Source organism: Rhinolophus sinicus, linkage group LG04, assembly GCF_036562045.2.
Source record: "Rhinolophus sinicus isolate RSC01 linkage group LG04, ASM3656204v1, whole genome shotgun sequence".
NCBI classification, from domain to species: domain Eukaryota; kingdom Metazoa; phylum Chordata; class Mammalia; order Chiroptera; family Rhinolophidae; genus Rhinolophus; species Rhinolophus sinicus.
The window spans coordinates 72,187,781-72,207,997 of NC_133754.1; the positions used below are offsets into that span (position 1 = coordinate 72,187,781).

The window sequence follows — 20,217 nt, forward strand, 5'->3', positions numbered from 1 at the left end:
TAATAAAAAACATTAATCTATAATAAGACTATTCTGGACCACCTGATCAACCTCTGCTGGGGGATCAAAATAATCCATTTCCATCTTCTCTGGAAACATTTTGTGTCTTCAATCTCATCATAACACACTTCCAGAATTTAGAGCAGGGGAATTCTTGGCACAATGTTAAGCCAGGGCAGAAAATAAGAAGAAACTTAGAATAAGTGGCCTGGATGATGGTTTAAAATAAATCACTGTTGGAGATTTCAGTGAGGTTGTTAGCAATGTACCAGATGTAAAAACAGTCTGGGCTAATGTGGTGATAAAGAAATCCGGGCTTTGCTCCTAGGAAATCCGGGAGCAGGCATTGTCTTTCAGGATGTTTCTACAGTGTCTGATCGGATGTGAGCATTTTTCAGTAAAGAACTGTAAGTTTGGAGGAGTGGGTGGGACACAGGAGGTCTCTTTGATGGCTGGTTCCTCTGAAAACAATAAATAGCTTCTAGAGAGAAGGGAGGGCATCTGGGTTTTCGCTCAGCCACCGTTGGCAATAGCTTACTCCGCCCACAGACAACACAAAGGGAGGGTGGGCTGAGGAAGCAGACATCGGGTCCCAGGCCAGTCTAATCCTATGTTCCAGCGTCACCGAGGACATTTTAAAAGGAAGAGAGAATGATGTTAAGAAGTGTTTATAAACAGAAGACACCCACTGCTAAGAAAGAATCTGTCCAGGCTTTGGTAAATATTGTGGATAATACTCTGGTATTGTACTGAGGAAGATGTCTTCCCCCCACCCCCCCAATTTATTTTATTCTGGTCAAATATTCAAAACATAAAATTGGCCCTTTTAACCGTTTATAAGGCTTCAGTTCCGTACATTCACAGCAAGTACATTCAGCAAGTACCTTCACACTGTTGTACAGGTGTCTTTTTCACTCAAGCTCACTTTCCTTCAAAACTCATTTTATTTTCTGAGCTAAACAGATGATGAAGTTCCATGAAATCCTGATGTTCTCCCTTTGCTTTCATAGGACGTTTGCAGTGGGAAATCAAAAGCATATGCAGTGGTCAAACTTTGGTACTTACCTTCAAATGGATTTCTACCCCAGAAAACAGTCAAATGAACAATAAATAACTTATCCCACCCTGAAGACAGAGCTCTCTCTTCCCAGACTCCATGGCCTCAGGGCCAGGTCCTCCAGCGTTTCCCCAGAGATGGATTGGTGGGGGTGGCAGGATGCAGGACTTCTCCGGGTGTACTAGATGTTCTGACCGTGTTCAGGCTGCAGGAAAAACGTGGCTCTATTCCATTCAGGAATGGGTGGGGGAGGGCAATAATAGAATCTGCCTCGCTGTGGTATTGTCAGGATATGATGAGGTCATGGAAGAAAAGCACTTGGCACACTTAGTAAGCCAGCTCAATAAAGATGAGCTGTTTTTATTCATAATACTGTACTCAAAGGAGGTAAAGCACAAGAAAACAGCCAGTTTTTTCAGGAATTTTTTAAAATTTCTTTTTGAGGTAAAGTTGACATATAACACTATGTTAGTTTCAGGCATAAAACGTGATTTGGTATTTGTATACATTACAAAATGATCATCACAATAAATTAACATCTGTTACCTTACATGCTTGCAAAAAAATTTTTCATGTGATGAGAACATGTAAGATCTAATCTCTTAGCAACTTTCAAGTATGCAGTACGGTATTATTAGCTATAGTCAACCATGCTGTACATTGCATCCCCAGAACTTATTTATTTTATAACTAGAAGTTTGTACCTTTTTACCCCCTTCACCCATTTCACACACCCATCACCCCAGCACCTCTGGCAACCACAATCTGTTTTCTTTATCGATAAGCCTGGTATTTTTGTTTTTGTTTTTTTTAGATTCCACATGTAAGTGAAATCATATGATATTTGTCTTTCTTTCTCTGACATATTACACTTAGCTTAATGCCGTTGAGGTCCATCCATGTTGTCACAAATGGCAAGATTTCATTCTTTCTTATGACCCAGAGAGAATTATGTTGCATACCACACACACACACATACAAAAAAAAGTACCTATATGTATAGATAGATATAGATACACACACATAAATAAATATATATCACACACACATAAATATACATATATATGTGTGTGTGTGTGTATACATATATATATATATATATATATATATATAGAGAGAGAGAGAGAGAGAGAGAGAGAGAGAGAGAGAGAATCTGGTATTTAATGTGCAAAAATGAAAATAGGTGCTATTGTAGCATAATTTTTTGCCAAATATTTAAATATGCAAAATGTAAACAAAAGGGTTTTGAAGGGTATGTCAGACGAGGAAGCAAAAAAGAAACAAAACAGGAATAAGGATAAGCTATAAAATGGGAAATCTTGTCAACTAGTGTATAATTGCATACGAGTAGAATGGCACATTATAAAAAGCAGTAAAACTAAGATGTCAGACCTTTGCCTCCAGTCTTGGCTCAGCTGCCTTAACAGCAACATCTGCCCACACACCTGGCTGCATGTGGGCAGGCCAGAGATCACTGCCCTTGGGAATCTGCCCAGAACCTCAGGTGTCACCTCCTAACCAACATGTTCATTCTGCCCTGGGGCTTCAGGATCCTGTCACCTCCCTTTGCTTGGTGCTTTACTTTGTAGATGCTTTGTGCAGATTGCCTTTTGGGCTTGATCTTGACTTTGCCCTGGACTTCAGATGACGTCCTACTCTCTAAAGCCCTATTCCCAACCCCACAGTAACTCTTAGCACCCAGGTTCAATCTGGTGCCCCCACTTGCCAAGGAGAGGAAGTCAGACTGTGCCAGCTCACCCTTCCATAGAAGCTCTGCTCTTCTTTATGAACTTGACTTAGTAGGTGGGACAAGGCTAGTTGGACCCTGTGTAACCAACCCAAATCGATATGAGAGAATGTGCCCTTATGCGTTTATTTACACAGGTGGCTTGTGGTATGGCATGAGTTATGGCATCAGCTGGTGGGCATCCTGGGGGAAGAGGCAGGGGACAGCAATTATCCACATAAATGCAGGAGGGGTGACCACGGCAAGTGTGTCACAGCTTGAGATTAATAGGTATTCAGAAATTAATAGATTAACAGGTGCTCAGGAGAGTGTATTGCCAGATAGAATTATTATAGCCTAATTCATATAGAAAGACAGTTTACTAAGTCAGAAAGGTATATGTGAATAAACAGAAGTAGTCCTGACCACAAGCAGCTTATGAACTAGTGGAATAAATGACATACATGCCAGATACAGTTACAGAGCAACAATGGACAGCTTGCGGTCAAGGGTGAGCGTGAGGAGGGGGAGGAAAGAAGGCAGCTGTCAGCATGGGCTGGAGAGGCAGCCTGGTTCATTGAGTGACTGGTTACCTAATTGTAGGAGATCAGGCCTTAAAGATAAGAGAGAGATGTGGAAGGAAGAGCCAAAGAGAAGAGCATAAAACCTCCCCAAGGGATTGCCAGACACCAGCAACTTGGGGATCCACTGATCTGGCCTGGACCCTCCATTTTACAAAGAGACTAGGTTAGACCCACAAACGCTGAGGAGCTTTCCTCAAGTTTGCACAGCTTTTAGTAAAAGTAACCTAGACTTGAATCTAATTCTCAACACTTCTCTCGTCTCAAGAAAACAGTCTATTTCTTTAGGTTTCTGATGTTTGTTCAGAAGATTTACCATCCAAATAGCATGAGTGTGAGTGGGCACTTGAGAATGTTGGCAAGACGGCAGATTTGGTGGATCCCTCTCTGCTGTGAATTCATTGTGCCAGGTGTGAATGGGGCCCGTCCCAGGGCGTCTGCATTCAGTATTATAACTTGCCCATAATACACTCACTGGCTGTGTGCCAGCCCATTAGTAACCCACAGCTTGTTTCCCTAAAGGGTGGTGGTGACTTGTTCCATTGTCTTCTGTGACTCCTCTTCCCAGGGCCTATTCTTCCCCAGTGTGGCCATGAGCATTCAGTTAAGTGGAGCGGGGGTCTTTATTTCTTGTGACTAACAGAGAAATGCTGATGGGCTTATTCTGCACAGGAATATTAGAATTGCCAGAGATGTAATAAAGTGAGTTGTTCACATAAATAACCCCTATACATCAGAATCATATGGTTGCCAAGTTTGAAAGATGGTCTTGTAAAATTCACGTGCCAACAATGATTTACTTGTTATTTCTGTGAGTTTCTCTATGTGGTCAGCACACCCACTAAGTTGTATCTTGCCTCACCCATGAACTGGCTGTGTGACCTTGGGTGAGTCACTTGATCTCTGTGAAATGAGGGATCCAACCAGATGACCTCTAAGTTCCCTTCTTGTTCCAAAATGATTCTTAGCACTTGTGCTTAATTCGTGTTAGATGACATGGTCTCCAAGGAGTAAGGGCCTTTGGAAAGTTATTCAACTCAGATGCACTCATTGAATTCTGTTCTGGGCTGCTCATAGTCACCTGTGATTGCTTTCTGCATGGCTTTATGCAAGGCAGAAGGCGTGGGGTGATACAGGCAAGCATGAGACATGGTTCCTGTTTGGGAAAGGATCATTTCACTAGAGAAATATAATAGGGAGTTGAAAAAGTCTATTTGTTGGCTGATAGAAAGTAAGGAATGGAACAGGGATGGATCTCAAAATTCAGCCTGGATGATGGGTGGAGCTATAGCTCCATTAAAAGAAATTGGGAATCGAGAATGGAAACCAGGTGAGAGGAGAGGCTGAATGAGATCCAGGAGCCTGGGAGGCAGGGAGCTAGCATAGTCTGGGAAGGCCACATGCGCCAGGGGAGTACAGCAGGTGTGAGAACAAAGTCATGTGGCACTCTAGATTAATTTTTATACTCTAACTCACAATATTTTTATTAATCAGTGAAAAATAATATACTAGCTTTTTCAGGTCTCCAAAGGAATCCCTGCAGGTCCTGCCTTTGGAAATCCATATTCTAAAAAGTCAACATGATATAAAACTCACCTCTAGATTTTTAAAGTACAATGGCATGTTTTACAGAGCATCTGTTCTGTAGTTTTTAACTTGTTTTTCTTTTATTATCGTTTTTATATTCTTCTTACAAAAGAATACATACTCTTAATTTATAAAGTTAGAAACTATAGATAAGTAAAAATAAGGAAGAGGTCACTGAATATCCCAAGATCTACTGTCAACACTATAGTATGGAATCTCCCGGTTTTATTTTTATATGTAAAAATATTGTATCAAAATGTACAAACTTTTATGATAATTTTTCTCTAATGTATCATGCATATTTTTCTGTGTTGTAACTAATTCCATACATAGTATGTTTAACTATATTTCCATTGTTGGAATCTTAGATCATGTTCCTTTTTGTTTTTCACTATCCCAGTCATTGCTGCAGCAAACATCTAGGTAGCAATGATTTATTCCTGCAAGTGGAATTGTTGGGCCACAGACATGCACATCTTAAGGCCATTATTCTAAGAAGCCTAACAGGATTCTCTGTTTGGTTAATCTCTGATTTATCAGGCCTCATTTGGCTTGTGGTGTCAAAAGGATACCTACATCTCAATTTCTTAGAATCTGGGAAATCTCTGAAGGAGGAAGAATCACTTTTCCTTTGTAAAGAAGCCAGATGGGTTGGCAAGAGAGGCGACAAGAAGGGATGACATTAGGCTGGAGGAGGTGGAATGAGAAGAGAAGGAAAACATTGCAGTACAGTGATCAGAGTCTATGGTTAGTGTCAAGGAAAGAATCTGGAAAACTGAGAGAGACGTTGGCAGGGCTGGAGGGACATCACATATGTGAAAGTTACAATGCCTATCACAACTTCTTTTTAAATTATACAGAAGAATCTGTTATAAGTCACTGTAGTAAAAAAGACCCGAGTCACATTTCACGTACATTAGCATAAACTGTTGTTGGAATAGAAATATTATAGTTATATTGCATGGGTTTTGAGTAGGTCCTTGGGCATGGAGGGAGGGAGAGGCAGAGGGAGAGGGGGGAAGGGAACAGGGGAGAGAGAGACAGAGACAGAGACAGAGACAGAGAGAGAGAGAGAGAGAGAGAGAGAGAGAGGTGTATTTCAGCTTAATGTCTGATATTGAGTCTATATTCACTTAGAAGTTTCTCAGTTAGCATATTTATTTCTCTACTAGTTTCTCATACATATTTCTTTTCATCTTCTTTTCTTAAAATCATGAACTGTGGAGCTTTGATATGTTTTACCCAGCTGTCTATTTCCCAGAACTGGTACTCTTTGTTGATATGGCTTCGTTCCCAGCACATCATGGAGCAATTATTTTATGACACATTCTTGAAAGGAAGCTTAGTGTAAACACAGACCCTGTACAAACACTTGAGACAGGGACAAGCAAATATGCATGAATCTTTATCTCCCTGGATGCTTGGCACAGTTCCTTGCATGTGGTAGAAACAAAATAATTTATAAACGTGAAATGAATGTTGAATACGGAGGATATTTGATTTCATCTTTTTACCTTACTCCTTATGTTCCTGTTTTATGCTACTGGAGGCATCACAAGGTCTCCACGTCAGAATATCTGGAATGCTGTAGTTGAGTGGCCCCAGGAAGTTATTTAAACTGAACTTCAACTTCTGTGGCGCCAACACTTACTTGGGAAAGTTACCTAACCTCAGTTTGCACACCTGTAAAGTAACATGGATCTAATAGTAGTACCCACCCCACAGGGCTTCAATGAGGATCCAATCAGTTAAAATATGGAAGGGGCTTAAAACAGTGCTTAACACATATTAAGGTGCTTCTCTATGTTACAGTGTCCTCAGTGGGAAAAGGTGGGAAAAGTACCTTCATCCTAATGTTCTGAGAACTAAAGAGCACCAGCGTAATCACAATATCTAAAATGTACTAAGCACTTACTTTGTGCCAGGCACAGTTCTAAGTCTTGAACTTACTTGAAGCGCTGAGTGCAAAGCCCAGCACTCGGTGTTAGCCATTATTGCTGTTGTTACTACAAGTTGAAGAGGGAGGTGTAGCCAGATGGTGGAAGGTGTCAGCTCTACTTAAGGAGTCTGGTGGTCATGGTGGAGCTGGGATTTGAAATCCATCAAAGCGGCTCCAAAGGCCAAGATCGTATGCCTCACATGCCCACTGCCTCTCCTCACAGTCCTTTGCCCACCTGTTTTCCAAATGCCCTTTGTTATGCACCAGACCTGCCTTTTGTCTCCTTTCAGGGCATTACCCCTTAGAATGCATGCCCACAATTTTGTGCATGTTGAAATCCTTCGTTTCTCTCAAGACTCTCAGTCCTGAACCTTTTCCTGGTTGCCCTCCTTGGAATTCCCATGGCATTTTGTACAGGGGAACTTGAGAGCGGGAACTCTTTAGAATCACTTTGTACCTCCCTCTCTGTTCCAGAACCTCTCACTTAATTTGCAGTAAGTTTTTATGGGAACAATGACTAATTATCTTACAACCCAGGGCTCACCTCCTGTCCTTGGCTTATAGATTCTGGGGGAAGAACAAGAGCATGGACACCACCATCATTACCTCGTCACTGCTCCAAGTAAGATGCACAGTGGTCTCTAACTTTGGGAGCTGTCACCCCTCCTATGTGCCATCCCATGAGATAGGTCCCTTTCAGAAGACAGTATGCTGGGCTACATGCAGGAATGGACTCTGTGTTTGTAAAGGCCATGGGAGCCCATTGTAAGACACACACACACACACACACACACACGCAGAGAGAGAGAGAGAGAGAGAGAGAGAGAGAGAGACAGACAGACAGACAGACACCTAAATTTTGAACAAACACTCTTTGAAACCTGGATTTGTCCAGCACTGAACTCACTGGGGGTCAGGTCTGAAAGTGCTAGTTTGGAAGAAAAAGGCCGTAGGTGAGCTCATGTAATGGGGTGTTCAAAGCTACTTCCAATTAATGTAAATTCTGCTTATCTTAATTATACTTTTTTAGGGGCACTTGTTGCAGCACCTCTTTTTGCTCCACTCAAACTTCACATCCTCCACTTCTTCCATCCCTGGGGATTTGTTAAGTGATTACAGGAGAAGGGGTGGGTCTTTGGTTGAAAGATCTCTGTCCAGCATTCTGCAGGGTTCAGTGAACCCTTGTCTTCATTTCATGGAGCAGACTCTCCCCTCAGAGGCCTTAGGTCCTAATCCCTTTGGTAGGCTATCGCCTAGACTAGGTGAGGCCATTAGTAAAAATGAGCATTTAAATCCAGGCATTTAAACTGTAATCCTGCTAAATAATTTGTGTCTTGTTTTATATTGTTTGCATATGAGAGGGGGTGGAAAAATTCAGAAATGTTTTCCAGTGCATTTCCTTCCTTCCACCCCCAATCCTGCTAAAGATACAGCATGCAGATTTCATGGTGGTGGTAGTGTTATTCCCAAGTGCTAAATTTTTATGTGCCCAGTTCCTTTCCTGGTAGGAATGGCATTTTATACTTTTTATCACTATGGTGCTAGCAAATGCTGGGTCCAGAGAAAGTTCTCAATGACTTTATTGATTACATGCTGATGCTGTACCCTGGTTTTGAGCTCTGCAGGGAATGTGGCCATGACATGTGGTCCACCTGGGAAGACCTCCACCTCCATTTTCTCTTCACCTTTCCATTTTTACCTGCTGAAATCCAGCTCCAACATCACAACTGAAATTGCTCTTTTGGTGACTGCCAAAGACTTTCATTCTGCCAAATGTAGTGTGTGTGTTTGTGTTCACAAACCCCTCTTAAAGGCAATTGATGCTTTGGAGCATCAATTTCTTGAATCTTTCTCCTTGATGATTCCCTTTCCTGTTCTTCTTTCTTTCTTGATTCTTCCTGTCCCCCCTTTCTACCTCTTCTTTTCCTTCTGGCCCCCTAGTTGGGCTCTAGATTTTGTCCTCAACCTTCTCTTCTCTCATTGGTTTTTCTTGTTGACTTCACTCATTCCTTTACCTTCCACTCTTACCTCTATATAAATGACTCCCAAATACAAATCCAGTGTTGTTTTTATCTCCTCGGTGCTAAGCCTGTATTTCCAACTGCCCATGGGACATCCACACTTAAGTGACCCACATTTGATCACAAATTCAAAATCTCTAATAGTGAATCTATTATTTTGCCCACTCCAATCTCCTTTCTCATCTCCACTATTCCATTTCAGTCAGTTAAAACTCCATTCTTTTCAACAGAAATACGAACTGAGTGGTCATTCTTGATGTCTCTCTTTCTTCCACCTCTTATACCCAGTCTGTCATAAATTTTCCTCAAGAAAACATTCCTTAAATTTGCTTCCATTCTGTGCACTTGCGGTGCATTGCAGGAACAGCCTCTCCCACTTCCTCCAGCCTCCTCCACTCCTGTTCTCTTTCTGTACTCTGCACAGATTTATTGCTTAAGGAGTACAAAACAAATATGGTACCGTCCTAGTCCTCAGAGCTTTTACCATCCATTGACAAGAAGCCAAGGGTGCTAGCTGTGTGTATCTAAGGTGGGCTTATCACTTCCCACCTCCCAAACTGAAGGTGGTTCCTGCTGCCTGGTGAGTGAACTGTGCACCCTTCTCACTGTTCTCAACCATATGCCCTGTGACTCCCAACGCCTTCCCTCCATCTCCTTCTGTAAAATGGATTAAATCCCCAAATTATTATAGGGTGCCTTCTGCCCACCACACACTGAGGCCATGGCAGTGAACAGAGCAGACCAGGTTCCTCCCTCTACTCACAGGGTTTGAGTCTTCTGAGCAAGTGAGCTCACTGCCTTTCCGCTGCCTTGCTGTCTGTCCCCTTGCACCTCCACTGTTAAAAGTCCAGCTTGTCTGACCTCCTCCTCAAAGCGACCCTCAACATCTTCAACCCACAGTGATGAGTCCCTTTTCAGAATTCCTGTTGTTCTTGTTGTGAGCACCCCTTTAGTTAGTCTCTGACTTTTTACATTTATCAGTTTTAATTCCTAACGGGATTGTAATATCCTTGAGGTCCAGTGGTTTTTATTTGTGGCGTTAACTATTCCCAGTGTTAGGTGTGTATTATTTGTCATTGTTGTAATAGTGTTCACAACAACTACTACTAATCTGCAATGATATGTAATTAAGACATAATTAGGATAATACAATGAGCCAGGCATGGCATGAAGTGCTTTATATGCAGTTTCTTACCTGATGAGTGAGCATTCAGTACATACTTAATTGATTTAAGTAATTGACCCAGTATTCACCAGCTATGGGTCTCAAGGAAATCATTTTTGCTGGGACTCAGTTTCCTCATTAGCAATATTGGAGCTGGAGGTCTGCTTTTCAAGGTTCTTTCCAATCCTGGGTTCAGTTCTATTTAAGTCTATTTATTTCTGGGGAATCCTTACTGTGTACTCTGCACAGATTTATTGCTTAGGGAACATAAAACAAATATGGTACAGTCTTAGCCCTCAGAGTTTTACCATCCATTGTAACAGGAAGCCAAGCGTGCCTGAGGGGTAGAGAACAAGGAAGCCAATTACATCACTAGGAGAAAGTGGGAAGATTCCTGAAAGTTGTTTCTAATTAGAAGCTTCCCGAAGGAGGAGAGATTTCCGTTCAGTGGAATGGAGGCAGTTGACTGAGTGGGAGTACAGAGGCACCTCTTGGCAGAACTGGTGGGCAAAGCAGCTACTCAGCAGTGAAACCAGAACAGGTTGTTTCAGACCAACCAACCAGACGTTTTGTTGTGTACTAAATTTAAAGTGGTGACCATGTTGGAGTTGCTGCAATATGCGACTGGGGAATCTCCACACTATCCAAAAAGTAAATGGATCTCCAAGGGGAGAGACTTTTGGATATTTAAGATGCGTCTTCAGATTAAAACTGTTTATTTTGGCATCTGTCCCAGGAATGATACATCTGGATTCCTGACACATATAATACAATTAATTACAATGACAATTGGCTAACACTAGTGTTTAATAATAAATATTTATGTCTCCTCATTTCAAAATGGAACTGATGGGATTCCCAAATATATTCACAGGCAACAAGATAAAAATACAAGAGGTAAAAAATGAGAAAATAAAAGTGAAAATAATAGGGTGAGCCAGGGGGGATGTGCAAATGGCGCAAGGCTCTAAATACTTTACCAGAGGTGGGCTGCATACTTGGGGCTTGACATCTTAGCAACCAATGCATTTTTCCCGAAAGAAAAGTGGTTTTTTTTCTCATTTATTTTATAATAAAATTTTTATTTTAGAACAGTTTTTGATTACAGAATTATTGCACAGAGACAATACAGAGAATTCCTAATACCCTATGCCCAGTTCCCCTATTACTGGGGTCTTATGATAGTATGGTACATATGACACTATAAATGAATTAATATTGATACAATATTATTAAATAAAGTCCATAGTTTATTCAGAGTATTTTTTTTACCTAAAGTCCCTTTAAAATTTTGTTTTTCAATTATAGTTGACATACAATATTATATTAGTTTCAGGTATACAAACAGTGATTAGACATTTATATAACTTACGAAGTAATCACCCTGATAAGTCTAGTACCCATCTGACACCACATGTAGTTAGATGATTATTGACTATATTACCTAGGGTATACTTACATCCACATGATTGTTTTATAACTGGCAATTTGTACATCTTAATCCCTTCCCCTTTTCACCACATTCCCCCAAACCCCGTCCTGTCTGACAACCATCAAAATGTTTTCTGTATCGATGAGTCTGTTTCTGTTTTGTTTGTTCATTTATTTTGTTTATCAGATTCCATGTATAAATGAAACCATATGGATTTGTCTTTCTCTATCTGACTTATTTTACTTAGCATAATAATCTCAGGTCCATCCATATTGTCGCAAAAGGCACAATTTCATTCTTTTTTATAGTTGAGCAATATTCTATTGTATATATGTACCACATCTTTAATTTTTTAACATTTGTAAATATACTTTTATTTTTGTTATTTTTTTAATTAAATTTTATTTTTTATATTAGCTTCAGGTGTACAAAACAACATGATTAGATATTTACACCCTCACAAAGTGATAACCTCCATCCCAAGTTGACTCCCCTCTGACATCATATATAGCGGTTACAATATCATTGACTATATTCCCTATGCCTATGCTCCACATCCCATATATATTTATATTTAACACATGGTATTCTACATCAGCTTCACATTGTACCACATCTTCTTTATCCATCTGTTTAGTTAGGTTGCTTCTATGTCTTGGCTGTTGTAAATAATGCTGCAATGAACATAGGGGTGCTTATATCTTTTCAAATTAGTGTTTTCGATTTCTTTGGATAACTACCCAGAAGTGGGATTGCTGAGTCACATGGTAGTTCTATTTTTAAGTTTTTGAGGAACCTCCACACTGTTTTCTATAGTGACTGTACCAATTGGCAATCCCACCAACTGTGCACGAGGCTTCCCTTTACTCCACATCCTGGCCAGCACTTATTGTTTGTTGATTTATAGATGATGGCCATTCTGACAGTGTGAGGTAATATCTCATTGTTGTTTTAATTTTAATTTATCTGATGATTAGTGATGTTGAACATCTTTTCATATGTCTATTGGCCATCTGTATGTCCTCTTTGGAGAAATGTCTATTCAGGTCCTCTGACTGTTTTTTAATCAAATTGTATGTTTCTTTGGTTTTAACTTGTACGAGTTCCTTGTATATTTTGGATATTAACATTTTATAAGATATATCATTGGCAAATATCTTCTCCCATTCAGTCTCCCCTTCAGGGTTCCTTTGCTGTGCAAAATCTTTTTAGTTTGATGTAGCCCTATTTGTTCATTTTTTCTTTTATTTCCCTTTCCCAAGGAGACATATCCAAAAAAGAAAATGTTACTAAGAGTGACATCAAAGAGTTTGCTGCTTATATTTTCTTCTAAGAGTTTTATAGTTTTGGGTCTTACATTCAAGTATTTAATCATTTTGAGTTTACTCTTGTATATGATGTAAAAAAGTGATCCAGTTTCATTGTTTTGCATGTAGCTGTCTGGTTTTCCCAGCACCATTTATTGCAGGGACTGTCTTTACCCCATTGTATATTCTCACCTCCTTTGTCATAGATTAAGTGGCCATATGGGTGTGGGTTTATTTCTGGGCTCTCTATTCTGTTCCATTGATCTACATATCTGTTTTTATGCCAGCACCATACTGTTTCTATTACTATCGCCTTGTGATAGTTTGATACCAGGTAGCATGATAACACCAGCTTTGTTCTTTTCTCAAGATTTCTTTGGCTATTTGGGGTCTTTTATGTATTTTAGGATTATTTGTTCTAGTTCTCTGAAAAAATCCCATTGGTATTTTGACAGGGATTGCATTGAATCTATAGATTGCTTTGGGCAATATGGAAATTTTAATGATGTTAATTCTTCCTGTTCATGAGCATTGTTTTTAACCTTTCATTTATTTGTATTTTCCTCAATGTCTGATAGTTTTCTGAGAACAGGTTTTTTACCTCCTTGGTGATATTTATTCCTAAGTATTTTATTTTTTTTATGCAATTGTAAATAGGATTTGAAAATTTTTTTCTTTCTGTTAGTTCATTATTCCTGTATAAAAATGCTACCAATTTCTGAATATTAATGTTGTATCCTGCTACTTTCCTGAATTCATTTATTCTCATAGGTGTGTGTGTGTGTGTGTGTGTGTGTATGTGTGTGTAATCTTTAGGGTTCTCTATAGTATCACGTAATCTGCAAATAAAGACAGCTTTACTTCTTCCCTTCCAGTTTGAATTTCTTTTATTTCTTTGTCTTGTCTGATGTTTGTGGCTAGGATTTCCAGTACTATGCTGAATAAAAATTGTGAAAGTGGACATCTTTGTCTTGTTCCTGATCTTACAGTAAACGTTTTCAGTTTTACACCATTGACTAGGATGTTAGCTCTGGATTTGTTACATATCGCATTGATTATGTTGAAGTATGTTCCCGCTAGCCCTACTATGCTGAGATTTTTTTATCATAAATTATGTTGCCTTTTGTCAAATGTTTTTTCTACATCTATTGATATGATATTTTTATCCTTTATTTTGTTTATGTGGTGCATCACATTAATTGATTTGCAGATATTGAACCAGTCTTGCATCCCAGGAATAAATCCCACTTGACCATGGTGTATGATCTTTTTAATATATTGCTGAATTCGGTTTGCTAATATTCTTAAGGATTTTTGCATCTATGTTCATCAGACATATATATATATATATATACACACACACACACACATATATATATATATATATATATATATATATATATATGTATATCGATAGGTTTGTATAGATTATCTATAGGTTTATAGATATAGATATATAGATAGATATAGATATAGATATAGATGTATATATTATGTAATTGGTAGTATCTCTGTCTGGTTTTGGTATCCGGGCAATGTTGGCTTTGTAAAATAATTTTAGGAGCCTTCCCTCCTCTTCAGTTTTTTGGAATAGTTTGAGAATAGATGTTAATTTTTCTTAGAATGTTTGGTACAACTTTTGTGATGACATCTGGTCTAGGGCTTTTGCTTGTTGGGAGTTTTTGATTACTGATTCGCTTTTCTTAGTAGTTATCAGTCTGTTCTGATTTCCTGTGTTTTTCTGATTCAGACTTGGAAAATTGTATGTTTCTAGGAATTTATCCATTTCTTGCAGGTTGACCAACTAGTTGGCATATACTTGTTCATAGAATGTCTTTATAATCCTTTGTATTTCTGTTGTGTCAGTTGTCACATCTCCTCTTTAATTTCTGATTTTATTTATTTGGGCCCTCTCTGTTTTTTTGATGAGTCTGGTTAACGGTTTATCAATTTTGTTTGTGTTTTCAAAGAACCACCTCTTGGTTTAATTGATTTCTTACCTTGTTTTTATACACTCTATTTTGTTTATTTCCACTCTAATCTTTATTATTTCCTTCCTTCTACTCACTTTGCTCTTTGTTCTTCTTTTTCTAGTTCCTTTAGGTGTAAGGTTAAATTGTTTATTTGAGAATTTTCTTGTTTCCTGAGGTAGGCCTGTATTGGTAGAAATTTCCATTTTAGAACTGCTTTGTCTATAGATTTTGGGTCATTCTGTTTTTATTTTGATTTGTCTCAAAGTATCTTTTGATTTCTTCCTGATCTAATTGTTAACTCATTCATTGTTTAGTAGCTTATTTAGTCTCCTCATTTTTGTGTTTCTCAGTTTTCTTCTTATAATTGATTGCTGGTTTCATACCATTGTGATTGAAGATGATACTTGATATGATTTCAGTCTTCTTAAATTTATTGAGATTTGTTTTGTGGCCTAACATGTATATGATCTATACTGGAAAATATTCCATCTGCACTTGGAAAGAATGTATATTCTCCTTCTTTTGGGTGAAATATCCTAAAAATATCAATCAAACCCATCTGCTCCTTTCATGTGTCATTTAAATCCACTGTTTCCTTGTTGATTTTCTGTCTGGATGATCTATTCATTCCCTCACTAATACTGTATTACTGTTGATCTCTACCTTTATGCTATCAATATTTGCTTTATATATTTAGGTGCATGGATGTTTACAAGAGTTATGTCCTCTTGTTGGATTGATCCCTTTATCATTATGAAATGCCCTTTTCTGTTTCTTATTATAGCCTTTGTTTTAAAGTTTATTTTGTCTGACATAAGTATTGCTATGCTAGCTTTTTGTTTGTTTCCATTTGAATGAAATATCTTTACAATCCCTTTGCTTCCAGTCTGTCTTTTGACTTGAAGTGTGTCTCTTGTAGGCAGCATATATACAAGTCTTGTTTTTTATCCACTCAGCCACCCTATGTCTTTTGATTGGAGCATTTAGTATATTTATATTTAAAGTAATTTTTGATAGGTATGTAGTAATTGACATTTTATTGTTTTCTGATTGTGGAATTCTTCTCTATTTCTTATTCTCTTGTTCTCTTCTCTTGTATGCTGATGACTTTCTGTAATGTTGTGTTTTTATTCCTTTCTCTCTTTTTCTTGTACGTCTCTTGTAGGTTTTTGGTTTGTGGTTACCATGTGCTTAATATATACCAACCTATGTTTAAAGCAGTCTAAGTTGATGGTCGCTTAAGTTTGAACACATTCTACAATCACTACAGTTTATACTCTCTCTCTCCACATTTATGTTTTTATCATTTTTTACATGTGTGTGTGTGTGTTGCGTGTGTGTGTGTATCCCTTAATTTATGGTTGTAATTACACACAATCTCCCTACTTTTGACTTTTAACCTTTGTACTAGCTTTATAGTTGGTTGATCCACTGCTTTTACTGTCTTTGTTAGTGAGAATATTTTTCTTTCCTATATTTACTTATCCATGTTCTTTATCTTTTCTACTTAAAGAGGTCTCTTTACACTTCTTGTTTAGTAAACTAGTTATACCTCTTGTTTAGTGGTGATGAACTCCTTTAACATTTTTTGTCTGGGAAGCTCTTTATCTCTCCTTCGATTCTAAATGATAGTGTTGCTGGCTAGAGCAATCTTGGTTGTATGTCTTTGCTTTTCATCACTGAATATTTCATGCAAATCCCTTCTGGCTTGATTTTTCTGTTGAAAAGTCAGCTAACTAACTGCTTTTCTCTTGCTACTTTTAAGATTCTCTCTTTGTATTTAACTTTATCATTTTTTATTATGATATTTTATATCATTTTAGTATTAGGTGGGCCTCTTTAGGTTCATCTTGTTTGTGACTCTCTGTGCTGTCTGGACTTGTATGTATATTTTCCTCACCAGTTTAGAAAAGTTTTCAGTCATTATTTCCTCAAATAGGTTTTCAATCCCTTGCTGTTTCTTTTCTCCTTCTGGTACCCCTATGATGTGAATGTTTGTATGCTTGATGTTGTCCAAGACCCCTTAAACTATCCTAATTTTTTTAAATTCTTTTTTCTTTCTGCTCTTATGATTGGATGTTTTCTGCTACCTTGTTTTTCAGATCACAGATTTGATCCTCTGCTTCTTCTAATCTTCTCTTGCTACGCTCTAATGTGTTATTCTTCATTAGCTATTGAATCTTTCATTTCTCACTGGTTCATTTTTATGATTTGTATCTCTTTGTTGAATTTCTCATGGAGTCCTAAGTTCATTGAGCTTCCTTATAACCAGTGTTTTGAACTCTATCTCTAGTAGATTGCTTTTCTCCATTTTGTTTAGTTCTTTTTCTGGAGTTTTGTCCTCTTCTTTCATTTGGGGCCTGTTTCTTTGTCGCCTTATTTTGGCTGCCTCTTTTTGTTTGTTTCTATGTGTTAGGTTGATCTGCTACAGCTCCCAGTCCTGGCAAGTGACCTTATGTAGCAGGTGTCTTATGGGACCTGGTGATGCAGTCTCCGTTTACCTGAGCTGGGTGCTCCAGGGGTGCTCCTCGTATAAGTTCACATGTTGTAGTTGAGTCTTGATTGGTGTTGGCACATCCGTAGGTGGGGTTGACCCTCAGGCTCACTGTGAGGGCTGGCCGTGACTACAGATGACAAGCTGTTATGTGGGGGCTGAATCCATGGAGCAGGAGCAGTAGTCACTTTAGCGGGGCTTTGGTGCCAGCCGAGTCCATCCTTCATTTGTGTCATTTGTGGAGCTGGTTGCGTAGTGTTCTGGTGGGGTGTGAAGCCAGTCACCAGGTGTGTGGTTCTGGAGCCTCTTGGGAGGGGATCTGATGCAGGCCAAAGTCAGTCTCCTTTTATGCCTGGATGGAGGCCACCTGGTGGGAGCTACAAAGTGATCTGCAGTTGGTTGCAGCTTGTGCTGGGCTTGGAGGTACCTGGGAGAGGCCATGCTGTGAACTGAGACAGCTGCCAGGCTTGGGACCCTTTGGTGGGCACCACAGTGTGAGCTGAGGCCAGCTGCCACTTATGCCAAGCTTGTGGCCACTTAGTTGAATTTACAAGATAACACTGGCTGCAGTTTATGACAAACTTTGGGCCACCTGATGGGACTTGTAATGCAAGTTGAGATGGGCCACTGCTTATGCTGTGCTTGGGGATACTTAGCAAGAGGTATAGGGCACACTGAGGCTAGTCACTGTTTGTTTGGGCTTGTGTACCACTGAGAGGTTTTAGGAAAGTCCACAGCATGAACTGAGGAAGGCTGCTTGTATGAAAAAGCCCTCTGGAAGCAGCTCGGGCTGAAAGCACTAGCTGGGTGGACATGGTTTCAGGGAATCTCCAGGGCAGAAGTAATGGTATTAGCCAGGTTAATGAAGAACTTAGATTTGGTGCCCATATACTAGCTGTGTTGGGGGGAGGGCTTAACAAAGAAGTGGCAGAGGACTGCCAGAGCTTCCATCCCAGCAGAGACCTGCCCTGCCCCTTCCGCCCTCACCCTGAAGCTAGTCAATTCACTTCCTCCTCAGATGTCCCTGGTGATTTTGGAGATGTTATCCCTGCACTGGAGCCCAGAGCAAGTGAGTCTGTGAGTGAGCGAGTCTGTTTTGACCCCTCCAGAGGAATGCCTGGGATGCCAGCAGCACTCTGTCTCACTGGGATGCAGTGCTGCTGGCTTTCATAGCCAGATGGTATAGGGACTCCTCTTTCCGGCACTGGTGCCCTGAGCTGGGGAGGCTGGTGTGGGGCTGGGACCCCTTGCTCCTCAGGGGGCACGTCCATAGCCGAGATATCCTTTCTGATTCTTAGTCACCACACTGTGGGTGTGAGACTTGCTTGTTCCATGTCTCCACCCCTCCTACATGTCCATGGCTTCTGCTTTATATCCTTACTTATAAGACTTCCGTTAGCTAGACTTCAGGTGGTTCTCAATGATTGTTGTGCTATAATTTAGTTGTAATTTTAATGTGGTTGTGGGAAAAAGTGAGACAGTGTTTTGCCTATTTTGCCATCTTGATGGGAAATCTAAAGCAAAGCTTTTATTTTAATTTTTTTATGTGTGTTTTTTTACTTATAGTTTTATTTTTTATTATTAAATGTATTGGGGTAACATTGGTTAGTAATATTATATAATTTTCAGGTATGCAAGGTTATAATTTGATATCTGTGTACTCTGTGTGTGTTTTACCACCTGAAGTCTTGTTTCTTCTGTTACCATATATTTGACCCCCTTTACCTACCTTGCTCTCCCCCCACCTGCCTTTTCCCTCTGATAATCATCATTCTGTTGTCTGACTCTATGAGTTTGGTTTTGTTTGTTACTTTTTGTTTTATATTCCACATGAGTGAAATCATAGATTTTTGTACTTTTCTACCTTATTTCACTTTGTATAATCTTGAGAGTATTATGCTGTTTATTTTTAATATAATAATGTAGCATCTCAAAGATTCCAAGCTTGTATTTGGAGACTTATCCTTATTGATGAAAGATTTTGCATGCTGGATAATGCTGGGTTATTTCATTCAATGTTAACTATTGTTGCAATGAACTCACTAGAAACAAAAGCTGAAAGCAAAGCACCTGCCCATGGCTTTTTGGCTGAGTTTCTGTGGCTACATTGCAATGTACCAGTGACTTTACTTGAGGAAACCCCAGTTCTGTGGTCGAAGAGAATTTCCTGTCTTTAGAAACATAATTGTCATTTTAAAATTTTTCTTTTAGGAAAAACTTCTCTCTGCCACCCCCTTCCCACTCCCCCCCACCCCCCGCCAGCACACACTTTTATTAGTTTGTGCCACCTGAGAGAGGGTACTCTGCCCCAGCCTACTAGGGTGTTTATATTTGAGAACAATGGAGCAGAGAATTATGGTTGCAAGTCCCCTGGCTCGGGTGTGTGACCTGGCTTTGCTTCTGTTGACAGCGTGAAGCAGAATGAGCGCTACGGCCAGCTGACCCTAGTCAACTCCACTGCAGCTGACACTGGTGAGTTCAGCTGCTGGGGGCAGCTGTGCCATGGCTACATCTGCAGGAAGGACGAGGCCAAAACAGGCTCCACCTACATCATTTTTACAGGTAAAAGGTTTGTTGCATTAGTGGAACTCTTCAAACTTCTGGACTGGGCCCATATTAAAGGTTCCCACTGTGTGCTGAATATCAAATAATGACAATGAGAGCACCCACTCTTTGCCAGGATCTGGGCTCGATGCTTTACATCAATTATTTCATGTAAATCTCACAACCACCCTTCAGGGTAAGGACTAATCATTTCCTTTTCTCCTCCAATGACAACGTTGAGGTTTAGAGAGATTAAATAAGTCTTTAAGGTCATGACACAAGTAAGTGGATGTATCAGGATTTAAACCCAGAATGGTCTGACTCCAGAGTTGGTACCTACATTTTATAACATGGGAGCCACTAGTCACAGGTGACTACTTAAACTTAAATG

At 39.5% G+C, this 20,217-nt stretch overlaps 1 protein-coding gene across 1 annotated transcript in view; it reads left to right on the forward strand.

The window, feature by feature from the left end:
- The window catches only part of PDGFRL (platelet derived growth factor receptor like), a 55,569-nt gene that overhangs the window by 25,138 nt on the left and 10,214 nt on the right, over positions 1-20,217 (forward strand). Inside the window, exon 3 of the mRNA XM_019738001.2 lies at positions 19,693-19,844. Coding sequence (XP_019593560.2) covers positions 19,693-19,844 — 152 coding nt within the window. The remainder of the gene's footprint in view (positions 1-19,692; positions 19,845-20,217) is intronic.